This window comes from Chiloscyllium plagiosum, chromosome 24, assembly GCF_004010195.1.
Source record: "Chiloscyllium plagiosum isolate BGI_BamShark_2017 chromosome 24, ASM401019v2, whole genome shotgun sequence".
Taxonomy (NCBI): domain Eukaryota; kingdom Metazoa; phylum Chordata; class Chondrichthyes; order Orectolobiformes; family Hemiscylliidae; genus Chiloscyllium; species Chiloscyllium plagiosum.
In genome coordinates this window covers 14,914,265-14,928,601 of record NC_057733.1, presented here as the reverse complement: position 1 = coordinate 14,928,601, position 14,337 = coordinate 14,914,265, and the positions used below count along the sequence as shown (strand labels likewise).

Below are 14,337 nucleotides of genomic sequence, written 5' to 3'. Positions count from 1 at the left end.
AAAAGGATAACTAGGGAGAGAATAGGGCCCCTCAAAGATCAGCAAGGCGGCCTTTGTGTGGAGCGACAGAAAATGGGGGAGATGCTAAATGAATATTTTGCATCAGAATTTACTGTGGAAAAGGATATGGAAGATATAGACTATAGGGAAATAGAGGTTGACATCTTGCAAAATGTCCAGATTACAGAGGAGGAAGTGCTGGATGTCTTGAAATGGCTAAAGGTGGATAAATCCCCAGGACCTGATCAGGTGTACCCGAGAACTCTGTGGGAAGCTAGAGAAGTGATTGCTGGGCCTCTTGCTGAGATACTTGTATCATCGATAGTCACAGGTGAGGTGGCGGAAGACTGGAGGGTGGCAAACGTGGTGCCACTGTTTAAGAAGGGTGGTAAGGACAAGCCAGGGAACTACAGACCGGTGAGTCTGACCTCGGAGTTGGGCAAGTTGTTGGAGGGAATCCTGAGAGACAGGATGTACATGTATTTGGAAAGGCAAGGACTGATTAAGGATAGTCAACATGGCTTTGTGCATGGGAAATCATGTCTCACAAACTTGAGTGAGTCTTTTGAAGAAGTAACAAAGATAATTGATGAGGGCAGAGCAGTAGATGTGATCCATATTGACTTCAGTAAGGGTGTTCAACTATTAGTTAAAAAAAAGACCTCACATCCCAGCCTCTTACACATGCACATCAATAAGTTCCTAAGTGCATTTCAGGATAAAAATGGCATAGCGTTTTAACTTATGCATTCTTCAGACGTATGTAACTTAACACATGAAGACTGCAACATTAGGAACAGCCAACCTCATATTAACTTCAAGGAGAAAACCTCCATGGTAACACATGTTGAGATTGTACTTTACCTGTGCTGATGTACTGTTCAGCTTCTCCAGTCCATTCTCCAAACGCTCCATCTTGGCTGTAAGTTCTTTGCTCTTCTTAGCCAGCAAATTCTGATATAGCTTGATCTGTTCAAGGAAGGACTTGGGTGTAGTATAATTGTAACGCCGCTCATTTGCTAAGTAGGACTTGGATATCTCATTGACAGTAATGTGGACATATGCCATAAACTTGCTGACAGAATCTTTTATTGCAGGCTGAGGAAGATAAATTGTGAGAGAAACTCGTCTTATAATGTTTTCCATTGACAGAAAGTCATATATTCGCACAGTCCATGAAAATATTATCAAAGAATAGGAACTATGAATTGATTGGCATTTACTAATGCAACTGTAATCCATTTACAACCATGAATCTCACAGAAGTAATCCAGTTCTATCAAAATATTTTTTTTTTAAATTGCAGGACAGCATTATTTCCAAACAACACTGAAGGTGGTTGAGACATCATGATTTCATCAAGAACAATATGTTTTAATTGTCAATAATTGGAATGACTGTCCTGTTTTATGTTTCAAAGTACTGAAATTCCAATTGATTGTATTGATCCAATATATTTCGTACAACTGACTAAAGAATGTGATGCACTGGAGGACAAGCAAATAGGACGTCCACAATATTAGCAATATTTGCTTTTAACCATTTAATCTATTGCAGTTAATGGCAAATTAATTCAAAGAGGACCAATTTTTCTTCAAAGAATTAGCCATGTTACAAGCATATCCTCAGAAACCACAGCTTGATACAGGTCGACAGCACAGAAAAAGCCCCTTCTGCCTCCCAAGTCTGCACTGATCAAAAACATCCACCTGACTATTCTCATTCCATTTCCCAGCATTGAGCCCATAGCCTTGTATGCCTTGGCAAATAATCAAAATGGCATTTTGTTTATAATTGTTAACATTTAATTTCAGATATGTTACGTTATGGTAAAAAATAACCATGAGTTTCAGGTTTAGGATAAGGATGTGAATGCATTTAAATACCGTAAAACGCAATGTGATTAATTAATATAAGTTCACTAATATTAATTAAACTGGTAAAATCGAGTGGGCAGAGTGCTTATGTCTGTTTTATTGGTTTAGCAGAACTAATCCACATTAAAGTGTGGTTCCAGCTATCTGAGCCTTTGAAATGTCAATTAAATTTTCTTTGCTCCACAGAATTCCACAGTAACTCCATCTCCTCCCTGTCTTAAATGTGTAACTCCCTACTCTAAGATTATACCTTTTGGTCTTAGACTTGACCACAAAGGGAAGCAATCTATCCATGTCTACTCTGACAAGTCACCGAAAACTTCTGTGAGATTTAATAAGGTCACTCCTCATTCTTCAATCTTCCAATGAGTACAGGCCCGATCTACTCAACCTTTTCACGTTTGACAATCCTCCACAAACAGTCTCAGCCTAACCTGGTGACTGCTTTGCAGAATATCTACGTTCTGCCCATAAAAAAAGATTCTGAGCTGCCAGTTGCTTGTCACTTCAATACACCACCATGTTCCCTGGCCAACAACTCTGTCACAGGTTTGCTGCAATGCTCCAGCGAAGCTCAGCACATGCTGATAGAACAGCATCTCATTTTCTGCTTGGGGACCCTGCAGACCTCTAGACTCAATATGAAGTTCAGTAATTTTAGGACCTTAACCATGTCCTAGCCCTATCACTCACACCATGCCTTGTTATCACATTCCTTGCCATTATACAATACCCATTATGAGCCACTAACAGTCTCCATAAACAGTTACTCACCCTCCCAGCCAGATCATTATCGACTCCTTTGTCTGTTCAACTATTCTTCTCTCTCTTCAGGGCTGTATCCCTACCTATCATTTAATCCTCACCCCTCCATCCCTTCCCAAAACCTCTCTTCTGCATATAAACTGACAGTTTTCTAGCTACCATCAGTTCTGATGAAGTGCCACATGACCCAAAACGTTAACTTTGATTTCTCTTCACAGATGCTGCCAGACCTGTTGATATTTTCCAGCAACGTCTGGTTTTGTAACTTCCATGGACTGCCTCCAGTGCGAATATATCTCTCTTTAGATAAGGAGCCAAAACTGTTCACAGAATTCCAGCTGTGGTCTGACAAGTGCCTTGTATCATTTTAGCATGACCTTCCTACTTTTATACTCCATTCCCCTTGAAATAAAGACCATTTGCCTTCCCTACTACCTGCTGAACTTGTAAGACAGTGTTTTTGAGATTAATGCACAAGAACTGCCAAATCCCTCTGTGACGTATCTTCCTGCAGTCTTTCTCCATTTGTTCTGCCTGCCAAATACATAATGTAATTGCATGTGAGCAGTCTGCTGTTTGCTACATGCTATGAAGTGCTATGTAAAAAATGACTAGAATCCATCTAGTTTGCAGTCCACATCCTCATGGTCACCTCAGTCATGTAACGCAGTAATGGAGTTGTTGACTAGTATTACCAATCAACCTCAAACAGTTAGTGTACAACAGATCCAAACAAAAGCCCCCAGCAGGATAGCCTTGGGAATCACAGCTCTAAAGTTATGTCTAAAGCCAAACAGGTAAACATATCCAACAGGAACAGTAAAAGCGCCCACAGTTAATGAGACAAACTAAGTATCATATTGGATCAAGGGAGGTGACTTATAAAAAAGACTGCCAAAAAAAAGTGGTAACTCTGAGGTTTGAGAAAATGTTAGAATTCAACAAAGGATTACCAAGAAATTGATCAAGAGAGAATAGAATATGAATGTGAAATATAAAAATGATAAGACAAGCTTATGTAAATATGTAAAAAGGAAAATATTAGCAGCCAAAATGTGGGCCCAGTACAGGCAGAAACAGCAGAATTTATAGGAGGGAATAGAGAAGTTGCAGGGAAGCTAATACATTCTTTGTATTTGTCTTCACAGAGGAGATACAAGAAGTCTCCCTTAAATAATTAAGATCTAAGGGTCTCGTGAGACTATGGAACAGAAAGAAATTAGTATGAGTAATAAAAGAGCATTGGAGAAATTAATGAGACTTAAAGTTGACAAATCACCAGAACCTGACGACCTTCACTGTAGAAAGCTGAAAGAGATGGTTACAGTGATATTGGATGCACTGGTGACTATCTTTCAAAATTCTATTAATACTGCAACAGTACTTAGAGATTGGGAAGTTGCAAATGTAACCTTACTGCTTAAGAAAGGAGGGGGAGAAAAAGAACTACAGATCTGTTGGCCAGATTGGCAAGTTTGGGGTTGTTTTCCTTGGAACAGAGAAGGCTGGGCGTGACAATGATTGAGATATTCAAAATTGTGAGGGGTAGAGATAGAGTAGACAGGAGGAACCAGTTGCCCTTGGCAGAGAGATCAAAATACCAGGGGTCATAGATTCGATCTAAATGGCAGAAGGATTAGAGGGAACATAAGGAAAACCTTTTCTGCACAGAGGGTGGTGGATGTCTGGAATTCTCTGCCTGAGTTAGTGGTGGAAGCAGAGACCCTAAACTCTTTCAAAAAAGTACCTGGATCTGTGCCTTAAGTGCTGTAAGCTGCAGGGCTATTGGCTGTGTGCAGAAAGTTGGGATTAGAAAGGGCATCTTAGTGTCAGCTATTCATAATCAATTTCAAACACTTGGATGTGGCGGCTAATTGTGATATTTCCAAGTTCAGAGACGATGCAAAATTTGGAGAGAAGGTGAATTATGAGGAAAATGCAAAGAGGCTTCAAGGAGATTTAGGCAGGCTGAGTGAGTGGGTAAGGTCATGGTACGTGAAATATAAAGTGAATAAGTGAGAGGTCATCCACTCTGGTAGAAGGAATGAAGGAGTAGAGTATTTTGTAAATGGTGAGAGATTGGAAAGTCTTGATGTCCAAAAGGACACAGATGACTTTGTTCACAAGTCACTGAAAAGTACAGCACAAGTACGGCAAACAATGTGGAATATAAAAGGTATATCAGCCTGTACAAGAGTATGTGAGTACAGGAGAAAAGAAGTGTTGCTTCATTTATGTAGAAAACTATGAAACTGCACCTGGAGTACTGTGTGCAGTCTGATCCACCTCCTGAAGTGAAGACATGCTTGACCTAATGGGGGTGCAGGGGAGATTTGCCAAACTGGCAGGACTGCCCTGTAAGTGAGTTTCAAGAAACTGGAACTGTATTCTCTGAAGTTTAAAAGAATGAGAACTTCTCTCATAGAAACTCAGAAAATTCTTAAAAAGAGAGTTAGAGTGTCTCAGAACAAAAGGACTGACTCCATTAAGGACTGACATGCAGAAAAAACCTCTTCATTTTTTAATTCTCCACTGCAGAGGATGATCATTAAGGAAATTCAAGACGGAGATTGATAAATGTTTAATCACCAATAACGTCAAGGGAAATGGGGATAACACGGGAATGTGGTGTTGAAGTAAATGGCCATCCATGATCTAGAATGATAGAGCAGTCTCGAGGGGCTAGATGGACTACCCAGCTCCCATATTCCAAGGAATGCATTCCTCTCAAGCATGTTTCATGTCATCTCTTAAACAACTAATGCATTCGATCTAATTACTTTCTGAAAGAAACCGGATTTATATTTGAATGGATCAGAACTGCTACCACCATCTCCTCTATTCCATTGATTGACCACTCAGTGAAATACTGTCTTCTTGGATTAGCTTCCAGTTTAACCCCTGTCAAGCACAGATTCTACAGTTCTGAACAAGGTAAAAGAGTTAGTCCATGTTCTTTAGTCTGTTTAAAATTCCAATGCATACGTAATTATATCACCTTTCAACCTTCTCTTTTTGACAGAGAACATACCTTTTCTTTAGTGTAATAGCTATGCTGAATTCAAACCAACCATCCCCTCAATAATCCTGTAGCCTGCATTTATTATCCCTTCAAGAACTGCAATATTCTTTATGCACTGCTGCAGTCAGAACTGTACATACTATTGTAAATGCAATCTCACTAATAATTTACAAAGCACTGTGAAGACTTGACACAAATGTACTTTTGATATTTTGTATCGCTGTTGGGCTGCCCAAACTACGAATAATTGCTTATATCCTGGGGATCATCCATGGAGAGGTTTATGTTTATGCTGATTGGCACCAGTTAACTAAGAATGTAATTTACCCCATTAATGTATTTCAATAACCTACCCAGCTAGGAAGGTGCCAGCACTATCCTCAGGCTACTCTCCCATTGTTGGGCAAGTGTTTGAATCATTATTTTTTTTTCCTACTGATTGAAATTCAAGCAATATCTTTGCAGCAAAACAAAATATCCAGGAACTGGTCTCCCTGCTATAGGAAGACGTTCTTAAACTTGCAAGGATTCAGAAAAGATTAGAAAGAATGTTGCAGAGATTGGAGGGTTAAAGTTACAGGGAGAGGCTGAATAGGCTGCGGCATTTTTCTCTGGAGAATTGGAGACTGAAGCATGACCTTATAGAGGTTTATAAAACCATGAGGGGCATGGATAGGCAAGGTTATTTTCCCAGGGAAGTGGTGTCCAAAACAAGGTGAGAGGGAGAAGATTTAAAAGTGACCAGAGGGGCAACTTTTTCACACAGTGGGTGGTGCTTGCATGGAACGAGCTGCCAGCGGAAGTGGCGGAGGTGGGTATGATTGCAGCATTTAAAAAGCATCTGGATGAGTACATGAATAGGAAAGGTTTAGAGGGGTATGGGTCAAATGCTGGCAAATGGTATTAGCTTAGCTCAGATTTCTGGTCAGTGTGGGTGAGTTGGACAGATGGGTCTGTTTCCATGCTGTATAACTCTATGACTCTCTAACTGGATTCAGGATACTAGTTACACAAATGTATATGTAGGACAGCAGGAGATTCAGAAGAACCTGTTTCCGTGAACTTTCATTGGGATGTTGCAAGAATCACTGACACTGTGTTTGTATATGATAGACATTGTGTTGCACTGTGTAATGCCTATCTTTTTTCTAATCTCCTTGATTTTATCTATAAGTAAATCTGATTTTAATCTTATCACAGTGCTTCATTGAGCAACCTGCTGAGATGGCAAATAGAGCATGATGAACATTTCATTAATGGTTCAGTATAATATATTGCAGACAGGCAGGAGACTGGAAGAATAATATATTGCCAGTATAATATATTGCCAGATTAATTGGTCAATCTGATCTATGTTGCTCCATGCATGTCAATAACAAATGACAAATTTCCATTCATAGTGACTTGGCTTGCTGCTGGAGAGCTGTTGTATGGCTCGTGAGAAAAAGCCCAACATTTCAGCACTAAGCATACAAAACACCCCTGCGGTCTTCACTAACTTTGTAACAGCTCATTATTATCTTACATCGACATTGTCAGTCTCTTGTAAGAAACGCAGGCTGACAGACTCCAAAGCCTCTCGGGGCCATTCATGGAACCAATCTATTGCAGTGCAGTTCACGACAGCAGGGAACTTCCGACCACGGATACGCAGCTTGTTACCGACAGGTGAGAAACACAAAGCGACCTGAGAGAAAACAGCAGCAAGTTATATCATAGCTGTGTACAACAGACAGGATATGGTCTGTGATTCTACTCACAAGGGATAGGTTGTTGTTTCCACTGTCATTTATCCAATTGTAATAATTAGTCTGGAATTAATACTGCACAGCTTTAAAGACTGTCACCACTCATTCATTTTTATATTGATGCAAACATTATTTTCCATTATTTGGGATCAGCAAAGTAAAATATATTATCTGAACAAATCACAAAATGATACAATAGCATATTGTGTTCTACTTGGAAAAGGTGTAGATTAATTGAAGGACAGGACTGGCTGTGTTCAATTCCCTTGGGCAGAACGGGTTTCTGAACTGTAGCTTTACATAGATAGGAAGAAATTCTCTGGCTAACTTGAAATTTACCTGCAGCTGAGCTTTTGTTTTAAGTATATTCTGCATCAAATAATTGGCTTACAAATAATATATCCTTTCAAAACACAAATAGGTATGTTGTCTTTTCTCAACAAATATTTATAAATGATGTGAGTAAACAGCAATGTTGTCATTAACTTTGTTTAGGTTAGCGTGAGCTCGACCACATAATTGGCACATGAATATATTCAGAGGACCTAAAGTCAGTTCAACACACATACAAATTATTGCATAAATTGAACAATAAGGTTAAATTGATTATGACATTACCTATAATATTGTTAGCTCATTTCAGAGACCAAGCTAATAAGTGGAAATGAATTCAAGTTGAAATTTGAAAAGCACTTCCCTCTACAGTTGGTTTTGCTATAATGTGTGTTTCTTCAAAGCAAATCGACTTTAATGTGATTGAAGAATTTAGACCATTATTTGTAGAACACGAACTTTCCTTACCTGTAGTGGCTATAATGGAATTCCGGCTCCATTATTTTAAATAGCGTGGCTGTTGAATGATTTTCTTATAACGCAAGATTGCATGGAACGGAACTATCGTACTATATCAAAACCAACTGCACTGTGTGATGCTACAACTTGTAATCAGGGCTAGGTTTTCGCTAGTGAGGCGGGTAACTCAAGTTGGGAAATCTCCTGACTCAGCAGACAAGAGACATCCCCACATGACTTTGTTTTTGGCTGGCGAGGTGAGATAGAATATATTTGGGCTTGCCAGGTTGTGAAACCAATCACAGGTTATCACAGAGGTCAAGGATCACCTTAGCAGGATGGTTCAAAGACCTACCTTAGTGCTGTGGGTCCTCATTTATCTTGGAAACTGTTAGGCCCACAAGCCATCACAACTCATCCCTTCCTCGCTCTTCACACAACCCATGTCTCCTCATAGCTTCTCCATGCCACTCATGACTCCATCCAGCCCAATGCCCCCTCATACTCTTCATACCACCTCCAAGGCACTCCCCAAAATGGGCAAACTTCAGGTGCCAGCAGGAGATGAGAAAAAAAATAACTTTCATTCATGCACCCTTGTTCGTGAAATATCTCCCCTTAATGAAATCTATTCTAAGCTTGTAAATCTCCTCAACTGGTCAACCTCTTAGAACATCCGCAATTCTACTCAGCAGACTTCTCAGAGGTAATTAACGCTGTAATAACCACTTTAAACTATCAATCAAATAAGGCAGAATTTAGAATGCCTTACTGAGTTATTTTAGCTCTTTTAGTTCAGCCAAACATTTGCATGGGATGACAGAACAACACCCCTTGTGAAACAGTGACAAATCACTCAACTGGAAAATAACAAGGTAAGTATGATTTTCTAACTGACACCAAATGGCCTCTTAATCATAGCTGTTTGGCTGTTTATTATTTTTCATATAACTCAGACTGATAGTTTAATATATTTTAATCCCAAGTTTAAGGGCAGGTAATTAAAACAAAATTCTAGATCATCACACATTAGCAAATCTGATAGACTCAAGAGTACTGACATCCATGCCATCAATTTGCAACTCCCACACTGTAGGTTAAAACTCTCAGAACAGCCAAAGTAGATTCTGTCAGAACTCAACACTGTGATTGTGGAGCTGCTGGTGTTGGACTTGGGTGGACAAAATCAGAAATCTCATGACACCAGGTTATAGTCCAACAGGTTTATTTGAAATCACAACCTTTCAGGGCAAAGACTTGACCTGATGAAGGGGCTGTGCTCTGAAAGCTTGTGATTTCATGTAAATCTGATGGACTATAATCTGGTGTTCTAGGATTTCAGAACTCAATGCTAATCACAAATGGTTATACTGAGTTCAGATTTTCCCCTTGCTGAATTATGTCCTGTTGGATCTGCCTGAACTGAAGAAATGGAAATCCAGATCCCACCAACCATTTTTAAAAATTCATGGAATTGGGAAAACCTGGCGAAAATCTGATACTCAATGTCAGATATCAAGACTTTTTTGTCTATATATCAGTGTTGGGGAGAGATGCCAAAGAAAAGGCTTGAGTTCCATTTTTAGCAGCACAATGAATCTTTATTCAGAGCTCTTTTACCACTCAGCATGGGAGAGGACAAAGACTGTTCGAAATCTGGCTTTCATATGGGACCAAGTTAGCCTCTTAGACCAGCTCAGATCAGATCAGATATGAGGTCAATGACACTCTAGCTTCGCCAGCTGAATATGCCAATGACTTAGTGGTTAGCACTGCTGCCTCACAGCACCAGGGCCTCAGGTTCAATTCCAGCCACAGGCAACTGTCTGTGCGGAGTCATTCTTCGCAAGTTTGTGGGGGTTTCCTCCGGTTGCTCCAATTTCCTTCCGCAGTCCAAAGATGTGCAGGTTAGATGGATTGGCCATGTTAAATTGCCCATAGTGTCCAGGGATATGTAGGCTAGGTGCATTAGCCATGGGAAATACAGGGATAGGGGTGGATCTGGGCAGTATGCTCTTCAGAGGGTCAGTACAGTATGAATACAGTGTTTTTATACATTTCACATTATAATAATTACATGCAGCATTGATGTCATTATTCTATCCCCCTAATCTATACATCCAATCCTGTAAAACATTCAATCAATGGTGAACACCCCTATGGATAGCTCTAGGTTCCCCAAGACCTCAAGATCTGGAAATGTGTTGCTGGAAAAGCGCAGCAGGTCAGGCAGCATCCAGGGAACAGGAGAATCGACGTTTCGGGCATAAGCCCTTCTTCAGGCTTATGCCCGAAACGTCGATTCTCCTGTTCCCTGGATGCTGCCTGACCTGCTGCGCTTTTCCAGCAACACATTTCCAGCTCTGATCTCCAGCATCTGCAGACCTCACTTTCTCCTCCAAGACCTCAAGATGTTTACCAGACATTGTTACCATCAGGCCTTGGCATCTTACATCATACCCCATTAATTTACATTCAAATATTAATGGTAATACACTTTCTCAGCCATTTCCAAGACTTGTTTGTCTCTAAGGACTATTGGAATTCTGTTATTCATTGCTATCCTTAACAAAGTCTGATGCTCACCTCACATTTCCTACTATCCTAAACATAGGAGATACAAAACGATGCTAATTCCTACTAATTGCTGTAAAATTCATAATATCAGTTCTAATATAAAGTTATATATAAAATTATATGGTTACACTTAATGCTAGAACTCTAGCCAACAAGTTCTGTGTAGCTTCTGTCCCATCAGACCCTGAGCAGTCATGTAGACACTGCTCCTCTACCTGGCAGGTACAATTATAACTCATTCTAGTTACATGCTGTCTTTTAAGATGAAACTTACTGGCCCTACTCTAAATATTTCTACACTAACTCTTCTACTTAATAAGACAACATCTATTCCATTAATAAGACTGAATTTAATCACTTTCACAGCTCAATGAATTTGTCTGAACTCCTAAGGTTCTACAAGATATAATCTTATTCCCCTTTTGCCTTATCATTTGTCTCTGTTACTAGGGAATCATACTTTTCTTTTAATTCTGCTTAAACTGGGTTGTCTGCTCCCGGGTTTCTCTTATCAGATGGCCTCTTACACACATCTGCAGGTGTGGTTTGTACAGAACTGCCTGTATATTAATTTGTAAGATTCCTTGTTCTGCCTAGACCCTGTTACCTTGGATTTATCTTCTCAAAACTGCCACTGTCCTAACTCATGATCTCACTTTAATAACTGAACCAAGCAAGCTAATTTTGATACTGCAGCTAAATGTCTTCTCTGCTATATTTATGCTCACTAAAAATCCAAAGGCCACCATTTTGTGCCATCTCTGTCCATGGGATTCCTCAATTATCAGCTTCTTAATCAGTTTAGATTAGGTTAGATTAGGTTCCCTACAGTGTGGAAACAGGCCCTTCGGCCCAACAAGTCCACATCAACCCTCCGAAGAGTAACCTACCCAGACCCATTTCCCTCTGACCAATGCACCCAAAACTATGTTCTCAAAACTGCCACTGTCCTAACTCATGATCTCACTCTAATAATTGAACCAAACAAGCTAATTTTGATACTGCAGCTAAATGTCTTCTCTGCTATATTTATGCTCACTAAAAATCCAAAGGCCACCATTTTGTGCCATCTCTGGCCATGGGATTCCTCAATTATCAGCTTCTTAATACATTTAGATTAGGTTAGATTAGGTTCCCTACAGTGTGGAAACAGGCCCTTCGGCCCAACAAGTCCACATCAACCCCCCGAAGAGTAACCTACCCAGACCCATTTCCCTCAAGTGTACTCAATCATTGTAGCAATTAGCTGAGTCTATGTTAAAAAGAATAAAAAAGAATAAAAAAGAAAAAAAAACACTGGATTGCTAAAGTTTGGTGATTATTTCTGGATTAATGAATTGAAATCTAGCACTCCAGGGTGTCAACCTTACAGGCATGTACGTAGAACTACACACACCAGAGATCCCAGGCTTAATCAAGTTTTTCTTTAGTAAGCAATGACATAAACCACTGACAAACTCTGGGACACAATAATGTTTCTGAAAAACTCTGGAAGTATGTGATTGTCAATGGCCCCACTCACAAATGCGGTGAGATTCAACTAGGAGAATAGCTTTGATTCTCTTTTTCTGAAGAGAATTAACTTTGCCTGCACTCAGTTAGTTTTTGCTTTCTGAGACAGAATAAAAAATGTAAGAATTTTTACATCTGTAATGAATAATATTATCCATTTTCTAAATTTAACTTCTGCTATGCCTGGTGCAGACTTCAGCTCTTTTGAAAATTAGATGCAAGTCCATAGATTCAAAAATCCAGTAGCATAATCCCCTCGACAATATTTGTTCTGTGAATCCTTTGTTAATAAAAACAAAATTTAAGTTTGCCAACCCTTATTTACAGAATGTTATTATTAGGTCTTTGAAGTTAGCAGTGATTTGAGTAAAACAATCCAAAGTGTCTTCCTAGAAAAGTTTATTTTGAATATTCTTAGTAAGGACAGTGGTGGTATTCTTATCTCGTAGTCAAAAGGTTAAACACCACTTCAAGTTCAAGCTCCAGTCCAGGATGCGTTGTGGGGGGCATGGTGGCTCAGTGGTTAGCACAGCTGACTCTCAATGCCAGGGTTTGATTCCATCCTTGGACAACTGACTGTGTGGCATTTCCATGTTCTCCCCGTGTCTGCATGAGCTTCCTCCCACAGTCCGAAGATGTGTAGATTAGGTGGATTGGCCATGCTAAATTGCCCATAGTGTCCAGATATGTGCAGGCTAGGTGGGTTAGCCATGAGAAATTCAGGGTTACAGGGATAGGGGAGGTAGTGGGTTTGGTGTAATGCTCTCTGGAGGGTCACTGAGAACTCAGTGGGCTGAAGGAGCTGATTCAACACTGTAGGTATTTCTATGTTTACCAAGGAAGTAGTATTCATTATGTGGCTAGACAGATTCATTACCAACCTGTGAATCCTTCTAACATACACCAACAGCTGGCAGTAAGAATGGGAAAGATTCTTGGTCAGCCACATGAAGAAGGATAATTGGAACCTTGACCATCAGAGTGCTGCAAACTGTAGCAATATATAAACATATGTTGCTACAGCAACTCTGATTCTTTGTCAGTCCACTTAATTGGTGAGGATCAGGTTGGTGCCAGCAGCACTGGGTTCAAGCCCCTGGCGTGGATTTTGTTGCTACCCCTGTGCCCTGTGGAGAAGACGGTGGTGAGGTTGGTCAGACAGGCAGGGAACTCAAAAAGATACTTAGAAGGCAAAAAAAATTGATGTCAACAACTCTCAGAGAAAGTATGTCAAGGATGAAAATTAACATTGCTTTCATAATGGATTGTTTCTAAATGCCAATATGTTGGAATCTACAACTAAGGAATAGATTTAGATGTGCGTTCTGCTTATAGTACAAAAAACTGGACTTGTCATCTCCAAAAGTGGAATGACACATGATTCAGTTAATGGGGTTTGCTCTTAACTGTCTTTAGATGAAAACTGATGATGGTATCTAATGATAGAGCATTAATATTGCATCAACTCATCATAAATTGACAGTCATTACTGAGCTTCCAATTTTTTTTTGTGCACAGGATTTACTATTCAGCCCATTACTAATGAACTGCTAAGATTCAGTTCAGGCTGAGTCCATTTAAGATCACCAAACCATTGGAATGGTTGATATGGGCTTCAGATTTCAATTTACACTTTGTTTTGAGAGAAATGGATGTAATTGTGCACTTTCAGCTGTGGAAACCTTTCAAATGTGACCGTGTCTCTTGGCTTAGAAGTAGATCTTCCCTTTCTGTGGGTTGTAGGATGTTGTATGAATTGAGCTAGGACAAGCTTACCCCATTCCTGATGAAGGGCTTTTGCTCGAAAGGTCGATTTTCCTGCTCCTCGGATGCTGCCTGACCTGCTGTGCTTTTCCAGCACCACTCTAGTCAAGCTTACCCCTAGTTCATGGCCACTTTAGTAGTTGACCTATGTCTCATTTGGAGAAGCTTAGTGTGAGAAATTGTCATGTTTATTTAATTCTTTATTAGAAAAGTCTCATCTATTTCTCAGGCACTAACTTAGTCTGCTGAGCACATCCAGGCTATATTATGTTGTACAAAT

The 14,337-nt window shown here is 39.9% G+C and overlaps 1 protein-coding gene across 1 annotated transcript in view; it reads right to left on the bottom strand.

The window, feature by feature from the left end:
* LOC122562034 (dynein axonemal heavy chain 9-like) overlaps positions 1-14,337 on the bottom strand; it is a 508,505-nt gene that overhangs the window by 231,644 nt on the left and 262,524 nt on the right. Inside the window, exons 47-48 of the mRNA XM_043714478.1 lie at positions 7,190-7,351; positions 865-1,098 (exon numbers count right to left, since the gene is read on the bottom strand). Coding sequence (XP_043570413.1) covers positions 865-1,098; positions 7,190-7,351 — 396 coding nt within the window. The remainder of the gene's footprint in view (positions 1-864; positions 1,099-7,189; positions 7,352-14,337) is intronic.